Source organism: Excalfactoria chinensis, chromosome 27 (assembly GCF_039878825.1).
Source record: "Excalfactoria chinensis isolate bCotChi1 chromosome 27, bCotChi1.hap2, whole genome shotgun sequence".
NCBI classification, from domain to species: Eukaryota; Metazoa; Chordata; class Aves; order Galliformes; family Phasianidae; genus Excalfactoria; species Excalfactoria chinensis.
The window spans coordinates 379,597-398,400 of NC_092851.1; the positions used below are offsets into that span (position 1 = coordinate 379,597).

Sequence of the window (18,804 nt, forward strand, 5' to 3'; positions counted from 1 at the left end):
TCTAGCAGGTGGAAGCCCTGCTAGATTAAAGAAAAGGGGGGAATTGAATAGTGAAGAAGGACTCCATAGTAGCTGAAAGGGGAACATTTTGCTACAGAAAGGGAAAAGGGGCCTCACTAAGGCAAAGGGTAGTTACAGATAGATAGTTTATGTTAAGGGAGGACAGAGAAAGGGGAATTACAGACACTTAGTCAAAAGAAAAGCAGAGAAGAGGGCAATAAAGATAAGAAGGAATTGTCCGGAGACCTCTGACAAGAAGAAGGATTAGATACACCCGGGCACGACGACGCTGACATGGGAGAACTATAACAGCAGATAACACCAAGAAGAAAACAGAAGAAGAATGTCATCCCAAAACAACAACAAGGGTCACGGGGAATGGGGTCAGAGGGAATGGGGGAATGGGGTTGCGAGGAATGGGGCCATAGGGAATGTAATGAATATGTAATCAAACTGGGGAGGAGACTATTGATGATGTATTAGCTTGACCTATATCTGTAACACACTTTTCTCCTTACGGTGTGCAACTTTGGAGGAGCTATCCCCCTTGCACCCGGCGCCGCGCAACGCTGGAATAAACATCCCTGCTTTCTAACCAGTCTCTGGATTATAGAGTTTGATTCCGCAAGTCAATTTGCCACCCGTGGCTCACGGCCCCGCTGCTCTCCAGCCCTTCAGAGCTCCATTCCCTGCGGTACTTCACTACCACAATGACGGATCCCGGCCCCGGGCTGCTCTGGTTCGTGTCTGTGCGGTACGTGGATGGCGAAATCTTTGTGCACTACGACAACACCACACGGAGGTTCGTGCCCCGCACCGAGTGGATGAAGGCAGCTGGAGCTGTGGATCCCGAGTACTGGGACAGGAACACCCGGATCGCACAGAGCTCTGAGCGGAATGGGCTTATGAGTCTGGACACGCTGCAGGAACGATACAACCGGAGCGGAGATGAATATGGCCGGCACCGCGGCTCCATGCTGTGGAATGGGGCTCCATGGCGCAGTGTCGCCTGCACCCCGCAGGGCTGGTCCTGCCCGGCGGCACCGTCCCGGGGCTGCCTGTCACAGCCCCACCGAGCTCGGGGTGCTGTGACCCCCATCCCCACTACAGTGGGACCGCTGGAGCCAAAGGGACCGCTCACCCCTTGCCCAACTGCGTTTCAGGGTCTCACACGTTGCAGCGAATGTATGGCTGTGACATCCTCGAGGACGGCACTACCTGGGGGTATCGTCAGGTTGCGTATGATGGGAGAGACTTCATTGCCTTTGACAAAGACACGACGACGGCGGTTCCAGAGGCAGTTCCTACCAAGAGGAAGTGGGAGGCCGGCAGTGTTGCTGAGAGACAGAAACATTACCTGGAGGAAACCTGTGTGCAGTTGCTGTGGAAATACTTGGAGCACGGGAAAGCAGAGCTGGGGATGACAGGTGAGGGGGGGGCTGTGATGTGAGGCTGGAGGTGGGTTGGGGGCTCAGCGTGGGGAGCTCAGCCCGGCCCTCACTGCCACCCACCTTCAGAGCAACCCGAGGTGCGAGTGTGGGGGAAGGAGGCCGACGGGATCCTGACCTTGTCCTGCCGCGCTCACGGCTTCTACCCGCGGCCCATCGCCGTCAGCTGGGTGAAGGACGGCGCGGTGCTGGGCCAGGACACCCACTCGGGGGGCATCGTGCCCAACAGCGACGGTACCTACCACACCTGGGTCACCATCGAGGCGCTGCCGGGGGACGGGGACAAGTACCAGTGCCGCGTGGAGCACGCCAGCCTGCCCCAGCCCGGCCTCTACTCGTGGGGTGAGTGAGGGGATGTGGGGCTGGGGGGCTGCGGGCTGCACCTTCCCCTGCTGACGGCCCTGCCTTCCCCCAGAGCAGCCACAGTCCAACGTGGTGCCCATCATGGTGGGAGTGGTCATCGCCATTGTGGCCATCGCCATCATGGCTGGTGTTGGATTCATCATCTACAGACACCATGCTGGTAAAAGTGGAGGCGTGGTGTGGGCTTTGGGGGGATTTGAGGCTCCATCGGGAGCCCCTATCCTGGCTGTGTTGTGAACTTGTGCTGATGCATCTCTCTGTCTGCAGGGAAGAAGGAGAAAGGCTACAACGTGGCTCCCAGTGAGTGATGAGGGCAGCACTGTCCCCCACCTCTGCCCGGTGCCAGGGCAGTGTTGGGGTCCCCACTTTCTCCCAGGGTTCCCCTTCCTGGTGTTCGGGGCTGCTCCATGCCCCACAGTGAGCACAGGGCTGGGGCTCATGGCTGTTTCTTCTCTTACAGGCCAGGATGGTGCATCCAGCAACTCAAGCACAGGTGTGGTGTGGGGCTGGGGGTTGGGAAGGGTCCCTGTGCTGGGCCTCTGTGGGGAGCAGAGGTTTGGGATGTGAACACGGCCCTATAGGACACCATCTCTTCTCCTCCACACAGGGAGCAACCAAACCATCTGAGTGCTGTGCTTCAGCCTGCAAGGGGCCAACTGGCCACACGGAGCATTTGGGATTGGTGATGGACACAGTCCCATCCTCTCAACCTTTCCCAACTCCCTCTGCTTCCTGTGCTGTTATGTGTGCCCTGCATGACTTCCTGAGAAATAAAGTGTTGGGTTGTTCTGTGCTCAGCCTGCCTGCATTCTGCTCTGTGCTGTGCTTGGGGATGGGGTGCATGAGGGATCCTTGGCCTGTTTTGGCTGCTCAGGGTACTGAGGACCCACTGCCCTCCTCTCTCTCTTTCCCCCTGCTGCTCTCTGTCCCCATGTATCCCCTCATCCCTCATCACCTCCCCTCTGTGACCCCATGCTGATGGCTGCCTGCTCCCCATCCTGGTTTTCCCAATGCCATCCCTGTGAGCTGGAATGTGGTCTCCTTCATGCTCCTCCCAGCTGTCCCTACATATACCCACCCTACTAGATGTTCTGCAACTCTTCCCATCTTACCCCCCATCCTGCTGCCTTTCCTATTCTCACCCACAATCTTGCCCACTCCACTTCTGCAACTCCTTGCCCACTCATCAGTCCTGCAAGCCTTTCCCATGCTCTCATGTCCCTGCTGTGACCACAGAGGCTCCATGACACCCCCCACCCCTCTTGTACCTCACACCCAAATAAATTATTGTTCTGCTGCCCTTAAAACATATTCTGGTTTATTTCTCCCCCACTTCCGGGGTTACACACTGTGTGTGAGTCCCGTCTGTTCCCCGTGTGCGGAGGCACGGTATTGCACTCGGCAGCCTTGACTTGTGGCCGGATCGGGAGGCGACAGCCTTCATGTCAGAAATGTGGACAAATGCTTCTGTTGTCTGAACCGGCTCTTGGCCCTCAGCACAATGGGGCGCTGCCTTTCCAACCCTTCATGGCACTGCCAGGTGCCAAGGGCTGTAGCTCTCAGGGCTCCGTGCTTGGTTTCTGGTTAGCATTTGGGCTGCTGTGCTAACAGATGTGTCTGGGGTTCTCTTGTTTCCAAAGGGAAGGGCTCGTAAGGAACGGAGGGACGTGAGGCATTTCTAGTGCACTTGATGCTCCCGATTCCAGAACCCTTCCCATTGTGAGCAGAACAGAAGTGCTGAGCTGGGTGGGTGTTCCACGGTGCAGAGTCCAGAGCCGTGTTGGTGCCCGGCGTCTGTGCTGGGCAGCACTGAGGTTGTTAGGAGCATAGGAATGTGCCAGAGAGGAATCTGATGGGAAGGTACTAAAGGTAACAAGGCAGCATTTCTATCGGGATTGGAGGAGGGAAGGAAACTTTGCCATCCAGTTGGAGGGGCTCCATTGGAGGCCTTGCAGCCGTGCGCCCCCAGGGGTTCCGTGCTGAGTCAGGCTGATGTTCCTCTAGTTTGACCAGTGTTGAGGAGGGCAATGTTTGGAAACAACTGCTCCTGAGAGACTGATGGAACGAACAGGAGAAAGCTGGGAAGATGGGTGGGCATTCCTCATTCTTTTCTGCTTGTTGCTGTTTTGCTCAGGGTTCCTTTTCAACAGAAGATTTCACTGATCAAGGCAGTAGAAGACGCTCAGTGCAAGGGAGCACGAGCCAGCTCTTTGAGAGAGCAGAGGAAGACCTGCACAGAGATCCCCGAGAGCAGAACTGCTTCTGGGAGCTCGTCCAGCATGTCGAAGAATGGAGAGGATTGCTATTTCTACTTCTATTCCACTTGTAACAAGGTCTGCTTGGGTTGTTTCCTTCATTTCTTTTAGGTCTTCAGAGGACGGGGTGGAATAGGTAGAAGCATCACTGATCTTGGGCAAACTGAATAACTCATTGCATTGCGCAATAGGGCAACTGGCTACAAATGAGCTCAAAGCACGGCCAGTTCTCAGGTTGTACTATTGCATTTTCCTCTCTGTGTTTCCATTGGGTTCCAGGGAGACAAGTGTCGCTTCCGGCACTGTGAAGCTGCTTTGGGCAATGAAACCATCTGCACGCTGTGGAAGGAGGGCCGCTGCTTCAGGAAGGTCTGCAGGTTCAGGCACATGAAGATCCAGGTGAGTGTTGGCTGCTCAGAGTTCATCACCAAACCCACTTCTCATTGCTTTAGCTGGGCTGAATGGGCTTGTACAGATTAGGTTCATTTGCTTTGAGATGAGGATGGTTCCTATTGTGAAGAGGGGGCTGGGAGGAAGCAGAGGGAAGAGAGCTCAATGGCATTGGTAAATCAGAGCAGGACATTCCTGTAGTAGATGCCAACAGTGTTCTGTCCACAGCTGCTAAAGAAGCACATGCATCAGACAGGCATTCTGCAAGGTGTGTTAGTTGAAGCCCTTCTCAACTGGTGTCCTCACCCACAGCATGCTAGGAAAGCTGAGTGAGCGCGGTGCTCCCAGCCTGCGCACGCTTCAGAGTGGTGTTGGAGTGCTGCTTTGTGGCAGTCTGCTCACTGGCATCATCTGCAGCTCAGTCTCCCTTTGCAAATCTGAGGTCCGCATGACCAGCAGCTTTTCTTCCTTTCCGTCCTCAGAAAAAACGCAGTGAGATTCCCTGCTACTGGGAGAACCAGCCAGGAGGCTGCCAGAAATCCAACTGTGCCTTTCATCACACCAAGGGACGGCACCTCAATGGGCTTTTCTTACCACCCAGCCAAAGTGAGTTGGTCTTGGTTAGGGACGAAAGATGAACTCTATTGCTCACAGGTGGGTGTAGTGTGGTCAAGAGTGCCAGGGAACGTTCATGGTGAGCTGATAGATGGGTGCCCAGCTGAACTTTGGGTGCTTCTGAGAGTTCACTTAGGATGCAAGTTTTCCATTGCTGATGATCCTTTCCTTCCTGTAGCTCCACTGCCAAGTCCAGCAGAGTCTGCAGGCGACAATCTGAAGGCAGCTCAGCCAACACTGCAGCAGAGCAAGCTTTCCGTGCAGTCCAATCCCTCTCCACAGTTGAGGGCATTGATGGAAGGGGACAACTCCAAGGATGTCCCAAGCCCTACACATCCTGCAGCTGGAATCAATGCTACAGATGGTGAAGCTGATGGTGAGTGTGGTTGCTGTCGCTTTGGATCTGGAATGTGGCTTTTGATCTTATGGTTGGAATCTTAGACTGCTTCTGTGGGTTTAGCAGGTAAGTACGGCTGTTGAAGTAAGGAACCCATCTGTAATCACTAGGTTTGTCCTTAAGAATATGAACTGTGGGCTGAAGTGTCATTGTATGAGCTCCATACAGGTGGGAAATCTGATTGAATTCCTACTGCGTAACTGAAGAGGCTGATTGTTTCTTTCCCTCTCCAGACCAGCTTGCTGAGAAGGGAGAAGAAACAAAACCAGCTGTCCAGCAACCAGCTGAAGAAAACCAGGATGGATTGCAGATCATTTCCCCTGGGAAATCGAATGCTGATACCAAACAAGGTATTCCAGGATGAATCAGAAGAACTTGCCAATTCACTCTAAAGCAATTCATTGTACAGACACAACAGAACGTAGGGTTGCTGACAGGGTTTCTTATGGCTGCTTCTGAGCAGGAGGCAGTTTGCAGAGCTGTGGTCCTCAGCGTGTGCCTCTGTCCCTCAGTCTCATTCACTGCTCTGTGTTCCCAGATGACACTTTGAATGCTGGAATCAAAACACCTGAAGGAATCAAAGGGAAGAAACTAAAGGTCAAAAGAAAACAACCAAGCGGTGAGTTCATGTGCCCTACTTTGTGATCCTTCTGATCACAGCCAGATAGCTGGCACTGTGTTGGGGAATAGAGCCGTTCACAGAAGGGAACCTTGATCTTGCACTGCTGCTTTTGGAGCAGCAGTTGCTGGTGGCTGGGAGCTACATGAGAGATAGACTTGGATTTTTAGCTGGGGGTATCGAGCTCCTTCAGCATGCAACGTGGTGTTTGAGATCCAGACAGCTGCTCTTCTAGATGGGAACTGCAAGAGCAAATTGGAGGCCAATTAGTCACCTCTCTTATTGACGTGCAGTGGTTGTTGCATCTTGGACAGCGATGAGTAACAAATGCGCTTTGGTCTTTGTGACGGTTCTGTCAGGTTGGTTTTTGTTGTTGGCAGTGGCTTTTCTTTTCCTGGTTGTAAACACTGTCTGTTTGTTCCCTTGGATCAGAAGGGCCTTCAGGAGTTCCTGCTCATCCGCTCCAATCTCGGGCTGTTCCTGTGCCAGAGGAGAAGGTGCGGACAGTGGTCAGAACTGTGACGCTGTCTGCAAAGCAGGGTAATGCTGAGTACCTTTGTTTGCATTTGGTGGCTCCTAAGTGGGATGGATCAATAACAGTCAAGGTAGTTGGGCCATGTTAGTCTGCTGGTGCTGCTGTCCAAGTGGTGTCTTCTGGGTGTCTGTTTGTTGGGTGGGCAATGAGCTGACAGGACAGTCATTCTGTTGGCTGCTAGTTTCTGTCAAAGAAGCCCTTTGTTTTCCTTTGTTTTAGGGCTCGTGGTTCGATTGAATCCTGCTGAGAAACCTGGAAAACGGAAATCCTCTGTAGGTAAGGGCTGCTTGTGAGCTGTTGTTTGGCTGCCTGCACGTCAATGGGAGGGCAGTGCTGAAGGAGGAGGGAGGAAAGTGTGTGGTGGGTCTGTGATGACTCCAAGTGGCACACAAGTGCAGCAGCTGAAAGGTGAATCTGAGAACATCCCCTTGGAAGAAACCAAGTTTGTGGTTGACTGTTGTAGAAACCTTTCTCCCAAGAAATGAGCTGAGGAATGTTGTTGTTTTCTCTCTGTAGCTGATGTCAGCGGCCTTCCGCTGAAGCGCAGCCTTGCAGAAAGGCTGGGGAAGAGGATCAAGGTTGACAGAGCAGCAAGGAGAGGTAAATGGTCGTCTGTGTTTGCTGCACAGATTCTCTAGGCTTTCTGCTTCTTCTTTCCTGGCAGCGTTCTCTTTGCGTGCTTGCTGAGCTCTTCATCCCTGGGATCTGAACTTCTTTTTCCTGCCCCGTTTGGAAACGGGAGCACAGAGCTGGCATTGCTGCAGCATCCCTGCTTTGTTCTGCTCTGTAGTTGAAGGCGTGAAGTCTCTGAAGGAGAGACAGGGCCGTACTAGTGCTCAGACAGATCATAAGCAGGTATGACATCCTTGCGCTTCTCCTTTCTTGCTGCTGACAGAGAAGGGTGCCAAGCCAGCAGGGGAGATCCACGTGAAAACTCTGGAAGAGATCCGTCTTGAGAGAGCTCATCAGCGAGGAGAAAGCCCAGCTGCCCCCCAGGCAGAAGGGTGCTGTAAGGTGGAGGATCCCAGCTCCGGGCTGAGGCCTTCCCCTGCAGTTCCCATGCAAACCTTGTCGGAAGCCCTGGCTGAAAGGAAACACAAAGGGATGGAAGAAGAGAAGCCAAAAGGAGAAGAGCTGCTGCCTGAGAAGAGAGCTGAGGGTGAGCGCAAGAAGCGGAGACTTGTCCGTCCATCTGTGCCTGGCCAAGTGAAACTGGAAGAGCCAGCGCGTCCAATCAAGGCATTGGAAGAAGTGCGTATGAAAAGCTTGGAAGAAATCAAGCAGGAGAAAGCCCTGAGTAGCACTGAAGATGAGGAGCCTCCAGCTAAAAAAGCAGCTTTGGTAAGGAGGGGAGGAAGCGTCAGTGCTGTCCTGGTCAGGCTCAGCCTGAGATGCAAGTGCTGCAGAAAGGGTGGAGAACTGAAAGGTTGTGCAGGTTTCCTTGCAAAGCAGTGGCTGTGTGCAGGATGCTGGCTGAATGGCAGTGTGTGCACAATGCTCTGCAGCCCTGGGATTCCTGTGTGGCGTGAAGGGATTGGTCCATTCCTGCTGCGTTGTTGCAAAGAGCTGAGGTGCTCTGCAGCCTTCCCGTGGTTGTTGACGTCCTTCAGGAGCCCCTTGGCCCCCCGTGTTGGGTTCAGGCTCAGCAGTGCTGAAGGAGAAGCGCTGCAGAGGAAGGATCTCCTGAGGAATCCTTGACTTTGTCTTCCTTCTTGCCAGGCTGCTGCTCCAGCCCTGCCGGAGGTCAGCCTGCTCACCAAGCCTGGCACAGAGAAACCCCCCAGCAGGTGAGGAGCACAACTTCTTTTGCTTAAGCACTTTGTCTTGCCGTCAGCCAGAAACTCTTTGGTGTGTGGGAAGGATCAGGGGGTTGGGCTCAAGAATGCCCAAATCCAACACAGGAATAATAAGTACCTCCAGTTAAGACATGTTGTGTGCTGATTGTTCTCCTCCTTGTTCTAACAAGCCTGGAACTGCAGCTGGGAAGCCAAGCAGACTCTGTGGAGCAGTCGGAGGACTCGAGTTCAGCTTCAGCTTCTTCCCAATCGGTGGCCATAGTGCAGCAGCTGAGCTCCACTGGGGCTGGGAAGACCCCCTTATCTGTAGAAGATGACTTGGAAAAGTTCATGGGGGAAATCTCAGGAGGGAACCTGGAAGCAGAAATTGGCTTGGACCCAGGGAAGGATGTGGATGAGCTCCTTCTTGAACTTGATGAGATGATTGACAGTTGAACTGCGTAGTCTTATAGTATAGAAAATAACACAATTAAAACCTTTTCTTTGTGGTTGGATACCCCAGGGTGATGCTTTTCTAACGGAGCCCGGAGTTCTGCCAGCTCTTGAGTTTGGTTTGTGTCTGCTTTTGTTTTTGACTTGAAGCCTTTCAATCAACTTATTGACACCGTGGGGGTGGGAGGGAGCAGAGTTTTTCTCGTATTTTGGCACCAAGGATGAGGGATGGGCGGGTGCAGCCCTGCCTTGCAGTTATCAGCAGTGATGCAGCAGCAGTGTGTGGGAATCCAGTGTTGTTTCTGCATTTAGAATGAGAATGTTTTATATTAAGGGCTCATTATATAACTGAAGCAATTTGTAGCTCTTAGGTAGAAGTCGTAGGTACAAAGAGTCCTGACCAAAAATGATTGAGGATATTCCAACAAATGGAATGCAGAACGACTCCTGCTCACTGCCCCCGTCCCTCAAGGCAGAAGCCCTCGTTCCCCCCCGGGGTAGTGACAAGGCCGGGGTGGGGACAAAGCCCGGGTGCCCCCCGGTGCTCGGTGGGCAGGGGGTTTCCCACACCGCGCCCGTCCCAGCCCCGCAAACGCACCGCTCAGCGCTGTCGCGTCACACTCTGTAAGAGCGCGTTCTGCCTGACTCCCGGTGACGTCACGCACGCTCACGTTCACCATTGGCGAATCGGAGGCGGAGGAGCCAATGGGAGTGCAGGGAGGGTCCGGCAAGTCCCAAAAGCTGAAGGTGCGTCGGTTCCCGGAGCGCAGCGCTGTGGCTGTGCGGGATGCTGGGGCTGCTGCTGTGCGCCGTGTGCGGGGCGGCGGGCGGTGAGTGCGGCCGGACCGGGACCCCTCCGTCCCCGTAACCCCACCCCGGGGCTGTGCCCGTGGGACCCCCACCCGCGGCTCACGGCCCCGCTGCGCTCAGTCGCCGCAGAGCTCCATTCCCTGCGGTACTTCCACACCGCAATGACGGATCCCGGCCCCGGGCTGCCCTGGTACTTTGAAGTGGGGTACGTGGACGGTGATATCTTCGTGCACTACGACAGCACCGCGCGGAGGTACGTGCCCCGCACCGAGTGGACGGCGGCCAACATGGACCAGCAGTACTGGGATTTGCAGACGGAGATCGCACAGAGCAATGAGCAGAATAGCCGCGTGGGCCTGGACAATTTAGCACGGCTCTACAACCAGAGCGGCGGTGAGCACGGCCGGCACCGCGGCTCCGTGCTGTGGGATGGGGCTCCATGGCGCAGTGCCGCCCGCACCCCCCAGGGCTGGTCCTGCCCGGCGGCACCGTCCCGGGGCTGCCCGTCACAGCCCCACCGAGCTCGGGGTGCTGCGACCCGGGGGGACCCCAACCCCATCCCCACTACAGTGGGACCCCTGGAGATGGAGGAGCATCACAACCCCTGCCCGGCTGTGTTTCAGGGTGTCACACATGGCAGTGGATCTATGGCTGTGACATCCTCGAGGACGGCACCACCCGGGGGTATCGTCAGTATGCCTATGATGGGAGAGACTTCATTGCCTTCGACAAAGACACGATGACGTTCACTGCGGTGGTTCCAGAGGCAGTTCCTACCAAGACGAAGTGGGAGGAAGGTAATTATGCCGAGAGACAGAAACATTACCTGGAGGAAACCTGTCCGCACTTGCTCAGGAGATACGTGGAGTATGGGAAGGCAGAGCTGGGGAGGACAGGTGAGGGGGATGCTGCGATGTGAGTCTGAAGGTGGGGTGGGGGCTCAGCGTGGGGAGCTCAGCCCGGCCCTCACTGCCGCCCACCTTCAGAGCAACCCGAGGTGCGAGTGTGGGGGAAGGAGGCCGACGGGATCCTGACCTTGTCCTGCCGCGCTCACGGCTTCTACCCGCGGCCCATCGCCGTCAGCTGGGTGAAGGACGGCGCGGTGCTGGGCCAGGACACCCACTCGGGGGGCATCGTGCCCAACAGCGACGGCACCTACCACACCTGGGTCACCATCGAGGCGCTGCCGGGGGACGGGGACAAGTACCAGTGCCGCGTGGAGCACGCCAGCCTGCCCCAGCCCGGCCTCTACTCGTGGGGTGAGTGAGGGGATGTGGGGCTGGGGGGCTCCGGGCTGCACCTTCCCCTGCTGACAGCCCTGCCTTCCCACAGAGCGGCCACAGTCCAGCTTGGTGCCCATCGTGGTGGGGGTGGTCGTTGGCATTGTGGTCATCGCCATAGTGGCTGGTGTTGGATTCTTCATTTACAGACACAATGCAGGTAAAAGTGGAGGGCTGTAGGACAGTGGGGGCTGTTGGGGGATTTAAGGCTCCCTCAGGAGCCCCCAGCCTGGCTGTGATGTGAACCTGTGCTGATGCATCTCTCTGTCTGCAGGTAAGAAGGAGGAAGGCTACAATATGGCGCACTGTGAGTGATGATGGCAGCGCTGTCCCCCACCTCTGCCCGGTGCCAGGGCAGCGTTGGGGTCCCCACTTTCTCCCAGGGTTCCCCTTCCTGGTTCTTGGGGCTGCTCCATGCCCCACAGTGAGCACAGGGCTGGGGCTCATGGCTCTTCTTCTCTTACAGGACAGGATGGTGGATCCAGCAGCTCATGCACAGGTGTGGTGTGGGGCTGAAGGTTGGGAGGGGTCCCTGTGCTTCCTGTGATGTTGCACTGGGGCTGGGTTGGGACTCTTCAGGGAGCTGAGGGCTGGGATGTGAACACGGGCCTATCAGAATCCATCTCTTCACTTCCACACAGGGAGCAACCCCACCGTCTGAGTGCTGTGCTTCAGCCTGGTAGGGGCCAACTGGCCAAACGAACGTTTGGGGTCAGTGATGGACACAGCCCCATCCTCGCAACCTCTCTCATATCCTTCAGTTTCCTATGCCGACAGCAGAACTCTGCATGCACCTCTTCCAATGATAGAAAGACCCACAGCGATGCACTGCTCAGCCTGTTTGCAGTGCGCTCTTGGACCTGCTTGGGGATGGGGTGGGTGAGGGGTCTGTGTCCCGGTTTGGATCCTCTGGGTGCAGATGTGTCCCCCTGCTGATTACCCCCCACCCTCCCCTCATCCCTCCTCCTCCCACCCCTCACTCTTTGCTCATGGCTCCATCACACACTGTTGCTCTCCTCCTCCCCTTTGCACTCCCTGTGCTATCTGCACCGCTTTGGCATGAAGACATGGCTGGAAAGTTCATCCAGCTTTGGGCTGAGCTGTGCTTCCCCCCTGTTGGGTATTGGGTAGGTGGTGCCTGCGTGCACCAGGGCTGGAGTCAGGGAGGTCACGGGTATGTGATAGAGGCTGTCACATGTACCAGCATATACGGTTTGTGGCACAGCATTAAACTGGTCCTTCCGGCGTTACACACTGTGTGTGAGTCCCATCTGTTCCCGTGTGCGGAGGCACGGTATTGCACTCGGCAGCCTTGACTTGTGGCCGGATCGGGAGGCGACAGCCTTCATGTCAGAAATGTGGACAAATGCTTCTGTTGTCTGAACCGGATCTTGGCCCTCAGCACAATGGGGCGCTGCCTTTCCAACCCTTCATGGCACTGCCAGGTGCCAAGGGCTGTAGCTCTCAGGGCTCCCGATTCCAGAAAGGAATTTCCCAATCGGTGGCCATAGTGCAGCAGCTGAGCTCCACTGGGGCTGGGAAGACCCCCTTATCTGTAGAAGATGACTTGGAAAAGTTCATGCGGGAAATCTCAGGAGGGAACCTGGAAGCAGAAATTGGCTTGGACTCAGGGAACGATGTGGATGAGCTCCTTCTTGAACTTGATGAGATGATTGACAGTTGAACTGCGTAGTCTTAGACTATATAGTATAAAAACACAATAAAAACATTTTCTGTTTGGTTGGATACCCCATGGTGATCTATTTCTAAAGCAGGCTTCACAATGAGTCTTAAAGCACAGCTGAACTGGTCAACCAAATGGGCAGACTGCATTCCATGGTCCTGAGTTCTCCTGCTGCTCAGAGTTGAGGTCCTTCATGTACTCAAGAAATACTTGATTTCTGGAAGCCAACACGTGTGTGCTTTGCTTTGCTTGTCTCAGTTCAGAGCGCAGCCATCCCAGCCCTGCTGTGGGCACAGTGCAGCCCTGGCCCTGCTGGAGGATGCCGTGGTGATGCTGTGCTTCAGCTGGGTATTTAGTGGTTTTCTGATGCTTCTGGGTGGGATTGTGCCCATGTTGTGTCTGCCATTGTTACTGTAAATATTTGATCCTTTCCTTTTCTATCTGCCTTCTATTTAAGACATTGTATGAACGTAGTCAGGCTCCTCTGTTTGTACCGGCAGCTCTCAGCTGTGCTGCTAAATCAAGCTGGCACAGCACAGCAGTGCTGTACGTCTGGCTGCAGCTCTATAGGGAGCAGGAGGGGAGCCAGGAGTGCTGCTCCAACAACAGCCCTGGTGCTGCTGCCACCGGGGTTACTGCTGTGCTGCCCTTATGTGCTCCGTGGAAGAGATGAGCTCCAGCACCGCCTCGTCTCACTTCTTTGGTTCTGAAGCCTTCAGTTGCTCTTGGCTGCGGCACATTCAGTGCAGTGTGAATCTCTCTACCAGACATAACTGTCTCAGTGGAACTGTGGGGGCTGGGAGGGAATCCCAGAGCTGACAGGGTGCTGTTGAGAGCAGGGCCAGGCAGCCCAGCATGCTCAGCAGCACAGCCAGGTGAGGCTGGCAGTTCAGTTATGGCTGTGTGTACAGCTGGTCACCACTCAGCCTCCCTGGGTGGGGTTCCTATGGGATTCTATGGGTTGTTGTGGAGCTTTCTTTTCTGTATGGACTCTTATGGGTCCCTTTGTGGTCTCTACGGGTTCCTATGTATCGGTGTGGGGTATCTACGTATCCCTCTAATGGTCTCTATGTATCCCTATGGATACTACTGGTGAGCCCAACCCCCTGCCCAGGTGGGTGCTTCGGAGGGACACTGAAGGACTGCATGGACCTCTAAGGGGGTCTCTGTGGGGTTCCTATGGGTCTCTATGGCTTGTTGTGGATCTTTCTTTTCTCTATGGGTCTTTATGGGTCCCTCTGTTGTCTTTGATGATTTCTATGGGTCAGTGTGGGGTTTCTGTATCTGCCTCTATTGGTCTCTATGTGTCCCTATGGATCACTATGGGGTCTCTGTGGGATGCTATGGGATAAGAACCCCACTCACCCCCCTCCTATTTCCACAACACGTTACACCCCGCTTCCTGGTCACAACTCCCCTTCAGGTAACAGCGTCCCCAACCTGACCCTGTCCCCACTGCCATCAGTGAGGGCTGAGTGACCCCATCTCTCAGCCCACGTCCCCGCAGGCAGCATCTGATGGACACCTTCTGTCACCAGCTGTCCCTGCGTGTCCCCATCCCCGACCCTGAGCCGTGGTGCTGACATTAAAGACACTCTGCAGCCTCTCTTGGTGTCTCCGTGGGCTTTTGGGATCAGGGTGGTGTCTCCCTATGGGTTTCGGTTTCGCTTCACAACCTGCGGGAGCTCATTCTGCCTGGCGCCTGGTGACGTCACGAACGCTCCCGTTCACCGTTGGCGAAACGGAGGCGGAGGAGCCAATGGGAGTGCGGGGAGGGTCCGGGAAGTCCCAAAAGCTGAAGGAGCGGCGCGGGGTGCGTCGGTTCCCGGAGCGCAGCGCTGTGGCTGTGCGGGATGCTGGGGCTGCTGCTGTGCGCCGTGTGCGGGGCGGCGGGCGGTGAGTGCGGCCGGACCGGGACCCCTCCGTCCCCGTAACCCCACCCCGGGGCTGTGCCCGTGGGACCCCCACCCGCGGCTCACGGCCCCGCTGCGCTCCGGCCCCGCAAAGCTCCATTCCCTGCGGTACTTTAGAACGGCGATGACGGATCCCGGCCCCGGGCTGCCCTGGTTCGTGATTGTGGGGTACGTGGACGGCGAAATCTTCGTGCACTACAACAGCACCGCGCGGAGGTTCGTGCCCCGCACCGAGTGGATGGCGGCCAACATGGACCAGCAGTACTGGGATGGGCAGACGGAGATCGCACAAGGCGATGAGCAGGTTGACCGCGAGAACCTGGCCATTGCAGCACGGCGCTACAACCAGAGCGGCGGTGAGCACGGCCGGCACCGCGGCTCCGTGCTGTGGGATGGGGCTCCATGGCGCAGTGCCGCCCGCACCCCCCAGGGCTGGTCCTGCCCGGCGGCACCGTCCCGGGGCTGCCCGTCACAGCCCCACCGAGCTCGGGGTGCTGCGACCCGGGGGGACCCCAACCCCATCCCTACTACAGTGGGACCCATGGAGATGGAGGGACCCCTCAACCCCTGCCTGGCTGTGTTTCAGGGTCTTTAACACGGCAGTGGATTTATGGCTGTGACATCCTTGAGGACGGCACCTTCCGGGGGTGTTATCAGGTTGCATATGATGGGAGAGACTTCATTGCTTTTGACAAAGACACAATGACGTTCACTGCGGCGGTTCCAGAGGCAGTTCCTACCAAGAGGGCGTGGGAGGAAAGTGATTTTGTTGAGGGATTGAAACATTACCTGGAGGACCTCTGTCCGCAGTGGCTGAGGAGATACATGGAGCACGGGAAGGCAGAGCTGGGGAGGACAGGTGAGGGGGGGCTGTGGGGCTGTGATGTGAGGCAGGAGGTGGGCATCGTGCCCAACAGCGACGGCACCTACCACACCTGGGTCACCATCGAGGCGGTGCCGGGGGACGGGGACAAGTACCAGTGCTGCGTGGAGCACGCCAGCCTGCCCCAGCCCGGCCTCTACTCGTAGGGTGAGTGAGGGGATGTGGGGCTGGGGGGCTGCGGGCTGCCCCTTCCCCTGCTGACGGCCCTGCCTTCCCCCAGAGCGGCCACAGTCCGACGTGGTGCTAATTGTGGTGGGGGTGGTCGTCACCATTGTGGTCATCGTGGCTGGCGTTGGATTCATCATCTACAGACGCCATGCAGGTAAAAGTGGAGGGCTGTAGGAGAACAGTGGAGGCTGTGGGGGGGTCTGGGTCTCCCTTGGGTACCCCAGCCTGACTGTGATGTGAACCTGTGCTGATGCTTCTCTCTGTCTGCAGGAGAAAGGCTTCAAGGTGGCATCCATTGAGTGATGAGGGCAGCGCTGTCCCCCACCTCTGCCCGGTGCCAGGGCAGCGTTGGGGTCCCCACTTTATCCCAGGGTTTCCCTTCCTGGTTCTTAGGGCTGCTCCATGCCCCACAGCGAGCACAGGGCTGGGGCTCATGGATGTGAGAGTCCTTCCTTGTTGAGTGCTCAGGACTGTTTATGAGCGGAAGATGTGGCCTGGGATGCAATAGCTCCAGCTTGGTATGGGAGAACTGGGGAATGAAGCCATCGTGCCCTGTGAAAAACAGGATGCAGATGGGTATCCCTGCTCCCTCTTACCTGCTGGCAAGGCCCAGAAGATGGGAACAAAGGAGTTTCTGCTGAGATCCCAGGGTCAGAAGTTTCCACTCCAAGGAGAGCTGACTCAACTACTTTGGATTCCAGCTGTCTCTCCAAAGAGAGCTGACTTGACCACTTTGGACCTATTTATAAGTGGGTGCTACCATTGGAAATTGTCATCATGGTCACCGTCATCATCAGTGGAACAACAACGCCTGATGACCCACCACTACTGAAGATCAATGACTGAACTACAAACCTCAATGGATCCATGGTGCTGACTATCTCCCTCTTGCTTCCTACAGAGACTCCTTGCTTCAATTTAATATTTATACTATTGCCTGCCTTCCCTTCCCCATCCCCCTACACCATAATAGTGTCCGTCCTCCCCTTCCCCATCTCCCTGATAAAGTCTTGTAATAAACTGGTCGTACCAACATTTGAACCGTTGTTTCTTAATCTCACGCCAGGAATACATATATCAAAGAACCTTGCCTGCCTCCTATAAACTGGAGTGAGACAATGGCTCTTCTTATCTTACAGGCCAGGAAGGTGGAACCAGCAACTCAATCACAGCTGCGGTGTGGGGCTGGGGGTTGGAAGGGGTCCCTGTGCTTCTTGTTGTGCTGCACCAGGGCTGGGCTGAGACTCTGCAGGGAGCAGAGGGTTGGGATGTGAACACGGCCCTAAAGGACACCATCTCTTCCCCTCCACACAGGGAGCAACCAAACCATCTGAGTGCTGTGCTTCAGCCTGCAAGGAGCCAACTGGCCACATGAGCATTTGGGGTCAGTGATGGACACAGCCCCATCCTCACAACCTCTCTCATATCCTTCTGCTTCCTGTAACAAGCCCCGGGACCCATTCCGTCTGCTTAAGGTCTCGAACCCCTCTGTAACAAGGACTGGGACCTCTCTGTAACAAGCCCCGGAAACCCTCTGTCTCCGTAAGCCCTGGAAATCCTCCGTAACAAGCCCTGAGACGCCTCTGTCGCCGTATGTCCCGGGACCCCTCTGTCCCCGTAAGCCGCGGAAACCATCTGTAACAAGCCCCGGAAACCCACTGTAACAAGCCCCAAGACCCCTTTCCCCGTAAGCCCCGGGACTCCTCTGTAACAAGCCCCAGGACCGCTCTGTAACAAGCCCCTGTACCCCTCCGTCCCCGTAAGCCGCGGAAACACTCCGTAACAAGCCCCGTGACGCCGCTGTCCCCGTAAACCCCGGATCCCTCTGTAACAAGCCCCGAAACCCTCTGTAACAAGCCCCGGGACCGCTCTGTCCCGTAAGCCCCGGAAACACTCCGTAACAAGCCCCGGAAGCCGTCCATAGGACCCGCATCCTCGGCTCACGGCTCCGCTGCGCTCTGTCCCCACAGAAATCCACACCATGCGGTACTTTGATACCGCAATGACGGATCCCGGCCCCGGGCTGCCCTGGTTCGTGTCTGTGCGGTACGTGGACGGCGAAACCTTCGTGCACTACGACAGCACCGCGCGGAGGTTCGTGCCCCGCACCGAGTGGATGAAGGCAGCTGGAGCTGTGGATCCCGAGTACTGGGACAGGAACACCCGGATCGCACAGAGCAATGAGCAGATTCACCGCGCTACAAGCAGAACAGCGGTGAGCACGGCCGGCACCGCGGCTCCGTGCTGTGGGATGGGGCCAAGAAACTGAATGCAGGGCTGGGCAGCTCCTGTGTAACTAAAATAAGTGAGGCATTAGACGAATTAGTGTCACGTGTCTGACAGATAACACGTAACACCACAGTATGAATTTGATCAAGGCATTGCCTGTCCCTCTGTGCCTGGGCCTGAAGTATTGCCAGACCCAAAATAGCATCGGGGGTGGAACGTGGAACAGCAGAGTGGTTTGTGGTGGGGGAGTCGGAGGGGGGGAATGAGACTTGGGTTGAATCCAGGCAGGAACAGTTTGAAGACATTCTTCCTTGTCGAATGTGATGAAGCCCTTCCATTATTTAGTAGCAAAGAGACAAGAGTTGAGCAGCCGTTCTGTCTTTAGCAATAGAAATCTGCTGGAGTTTTGTACCAGTTTTAACCCACAGCTCCCCATCAAGAGAAAACCCAGTTCTCAGCAATTCAGAAACGTTTTTACTGCAACCTGGAAATAAATCTCTAAGGTTCCCATTCTGTGTTATCTGTAACTGATGAGAAAACAGCCTTCAACTTTTGCATACTCTGATCTATCGATTGGAATGATCACTAGAATTTGTGCAGCAAATACTTGCAGAGTGCTCACAGCCATGCCTTTGAAACTAACAGGTCATGAATGGTCGTACAGGTTTATGAAGTTGCATGTCAGATAGAATCATTAGTAGTAGCAAATGTGCCAAATGTGTTCCAGGCTTTGACTTCTCTAATTAAGAACAGGCTAATGGATAGCTAATAATAAGTGAGCATTACTAATGCATTCAATGATTATTCCCGTAGATTCCAGCATTGGTTCCATTAGATCCTATTTGATTTACATTTAATCTGTACTTAAAATAGAAGCACCCAATAACCTGGATAATGCCTAATAATTCTAATTCCTGAGACTGCACTGGAAATGCTAGAAATTCTCCCATGATGTCACACCATTTGCAGTATAACAGGTTACAAAGC

At 55.4% G+C, this 18,804-nt stretch overlaps 4 protein-coding genes across 7 annotated transcripts; all 4 read left to right on the plus strand.

The window, feature by feature from the left end:
* Nucleotides 1–710: 710 nt before the first annotated feature.
* LOC140263006 (class I histocompatibility antigen, F10 alpha chain-like) lies at nucleotides 711–16,961 on the plus strand. The gene is made up of 7 exons (XM_072357739.1): nucleotides 711–1,083; nucleotides 1,164–1,427; nucleotides 1,518–1,790; nucleotides 1,864–1,971; nucleotides 2,079–2,111; nucleotides 2,272–2,304; nucleotides 16,903–16,961. Exons 1-7 carry the CDS (start codon nucleotides 711–713, stop codon nucleotides 16,920–16,922), a joined length of 1,104 nt encoding a protein of 367 aa, XP_072213840.1. The 3' UTR covers nucleotides 16,923–16,961.
* On the plus strand, nucleotides 4,091–8,582 carry LOC140263052 (zinc finger CCCH domain-containing protein 11A-like). Its single transcript, XM_072357785.1, has 10 exons — nucleotides 4,091–4,144; nucleotides 4,346–4,465; nucleotides 4,939–5,062; nucleotides 5,250–5,453; nucleotides 5,702–5,818; nucleotides 6,007–6,087; nucleotides 6,520–6,627; nucleotides 6,842–6,898; nucleotides 7,139–7,222; nucleotides 7,518–8,582. The coding sequence occupies exons 1-10, from the start codon at nucleotides 4,091–4,093 to the stop codon at nucleotides 8,318–8,320; spliced, it is 1,752 nt and encodes a 583-aa protein (XP_072213886.1). The 3' UTR covers nucleotides 8,321–8,582.
* On the plus strand, nucleotides 9,567–12,189 carry LOC140263067 (class I histocompatibility antigen, F10 alpha chain-like). 4 transcript variants are annotated; one of them, XM_072357807.1, is made up of 7 exons: nucleotides 9,567–9,680; nucleotides 9,790–10,053; nucleotides 10,284–10,556; nucleotides 10,647–10,919; nucleotides 10,993–11,100; nucleotides 11,407–11,439; nucleotides 11,582–12,189. In XM_072357807.1, the coding sequence occupies exons 1-7, from the start codon at nucleotides 9,638–9,640 to the stop codon at nucleotides 11,599–11,601; spliced, it is 1,014 nt and encodes a 337-aa protein (XP_072213908.1). In that variant the 5' UTR covers nucleotides 9,567–9,637; the 3' UTR covers nucleotides 11,602–12,189. The 4 variants fall into 4 exon arrangements, with proteins under 4 accessions (XP_072213908.1, XP_072213909.1, XP_072213907.1 ...); XM_072357808.1 differs by having other exon boundaries at nucleotides 9,582–9,597; XM_072357806.1 differs by having other exon boundaries at nucleotides 9,607–9,680; nucleotides 9,781–10,053.
* LOC140263083 (class I histocompatibility antigen, F10 alpha chain-like) lies at nucleotides 14,435–16,675 on the plus strand. The gene is made up of 5 exons (XM_072357825.1): nucleotides 14,435–14,520; nucleotides 14,655–14,893; nucleotides 15,124–15,567; nucleotides 15,641–15,742; nucleotides 15,859–16,675. Exons 2-3 carry the CDS (start codon nucleotides 14,662–14,664, stop codon nucleotides 15,564–15,566), a joined length of 675 nt encoding a protein of 224 aa, XP_072213926.1. The 5' UTR covers nucleotides 14,435–14,520; nucleotides 14,655–14,661; the 3' UTR covers nucleotide 15,567; nucleotides 15,641–15,742; nucleotides 15,859–16,675.
* Nucleotides 16,962–18,804: the final 1,843 nt, after the last annotated feature.

Excerpts from the sequence above, each read along its gene's own strand:
- LOC140263052 (XM_072357785.1), top strand. The coding sequence starts at position 4,091 with ATGTCGAAGAATGGAGAGGATTGCTATTTCTACTTCTATTCCACTTGT. Across the intron at positions 4,145-4,345 it reads TCTATTCCACTTGTAACAAG|GGAGACAAGTGTCGCTTCCG; the intron begins GTCTGCTTGGGT and ends ATTGGGTTCCAG. Across the intron at positions 6,628-6,841 it reads GACGCTGTCTGCAAAGCAGG|GGCTCGTGGTTCGATTGAAT; the intron begins GTAATGCTGAGT and ends CCTTTGTTTTAG.
- LOC140263067 (XM_072357806.1), top strand. The coding sequence starts at position 9,638 with ATGCTGGGGCTGCTGCTGTGCGCCGTGTGCGGGGCGGCGGGCG. Across the intron at positions 9,681-9,780 it reads CGTGTGCGGGGCGGCGGGCG|TCGCCGCAGAGCTCCATTCC; the intron begins GTGAGTGCGGCC and ends CGCTGCGCTCAG. Across the intron at positions 10,054-10,283 it reads GCTCTACAACCAGAGCGGCG|GGTGTCACACATGGCAGTGG; the intron begins GTGAGCACGGCC and ends GCTGTGTTTCAG.
- LOC140263006 (XM_072357739.1), top strand. The coding sequence starts at position 711 with ATGACGGATCCCGGCCCCGGGCTGCTCTGGTTCGTGTCTGTGCGGTAC. Across the intron at positions 1,791-1,863 it reads GCCCGGCCTCTACTCGTGGG|AGCAGCCACAGTCCAACGTG; the intron begins GTGAGTGAGGGG and ends GCCTTCCCCCAG. Across the intron at positions 2,112-2,271 it reads AGGCTACAACGTGGCTCCCA|GCCAGGATGGTGCATCCAGC; the intron begins GTGAGTGATGAG and ends CTTCTCTTACAG.
- LOC140263083 (XM_072357825.1), top strand. The coding sequence starts at position 14,662 with ATGACGGATCCCGGCCCCGGGCTGCCCTGGTTCGTGATTGTGGGGTAC. Across the intron at positions 14,894-15,123 it reads GCGCTACAACCAGAGCGGCG|GGTCTTTAACACGGCAGTGG; the intron begins GTGAGCACGGCC and ends GCTGTGTTTCAG.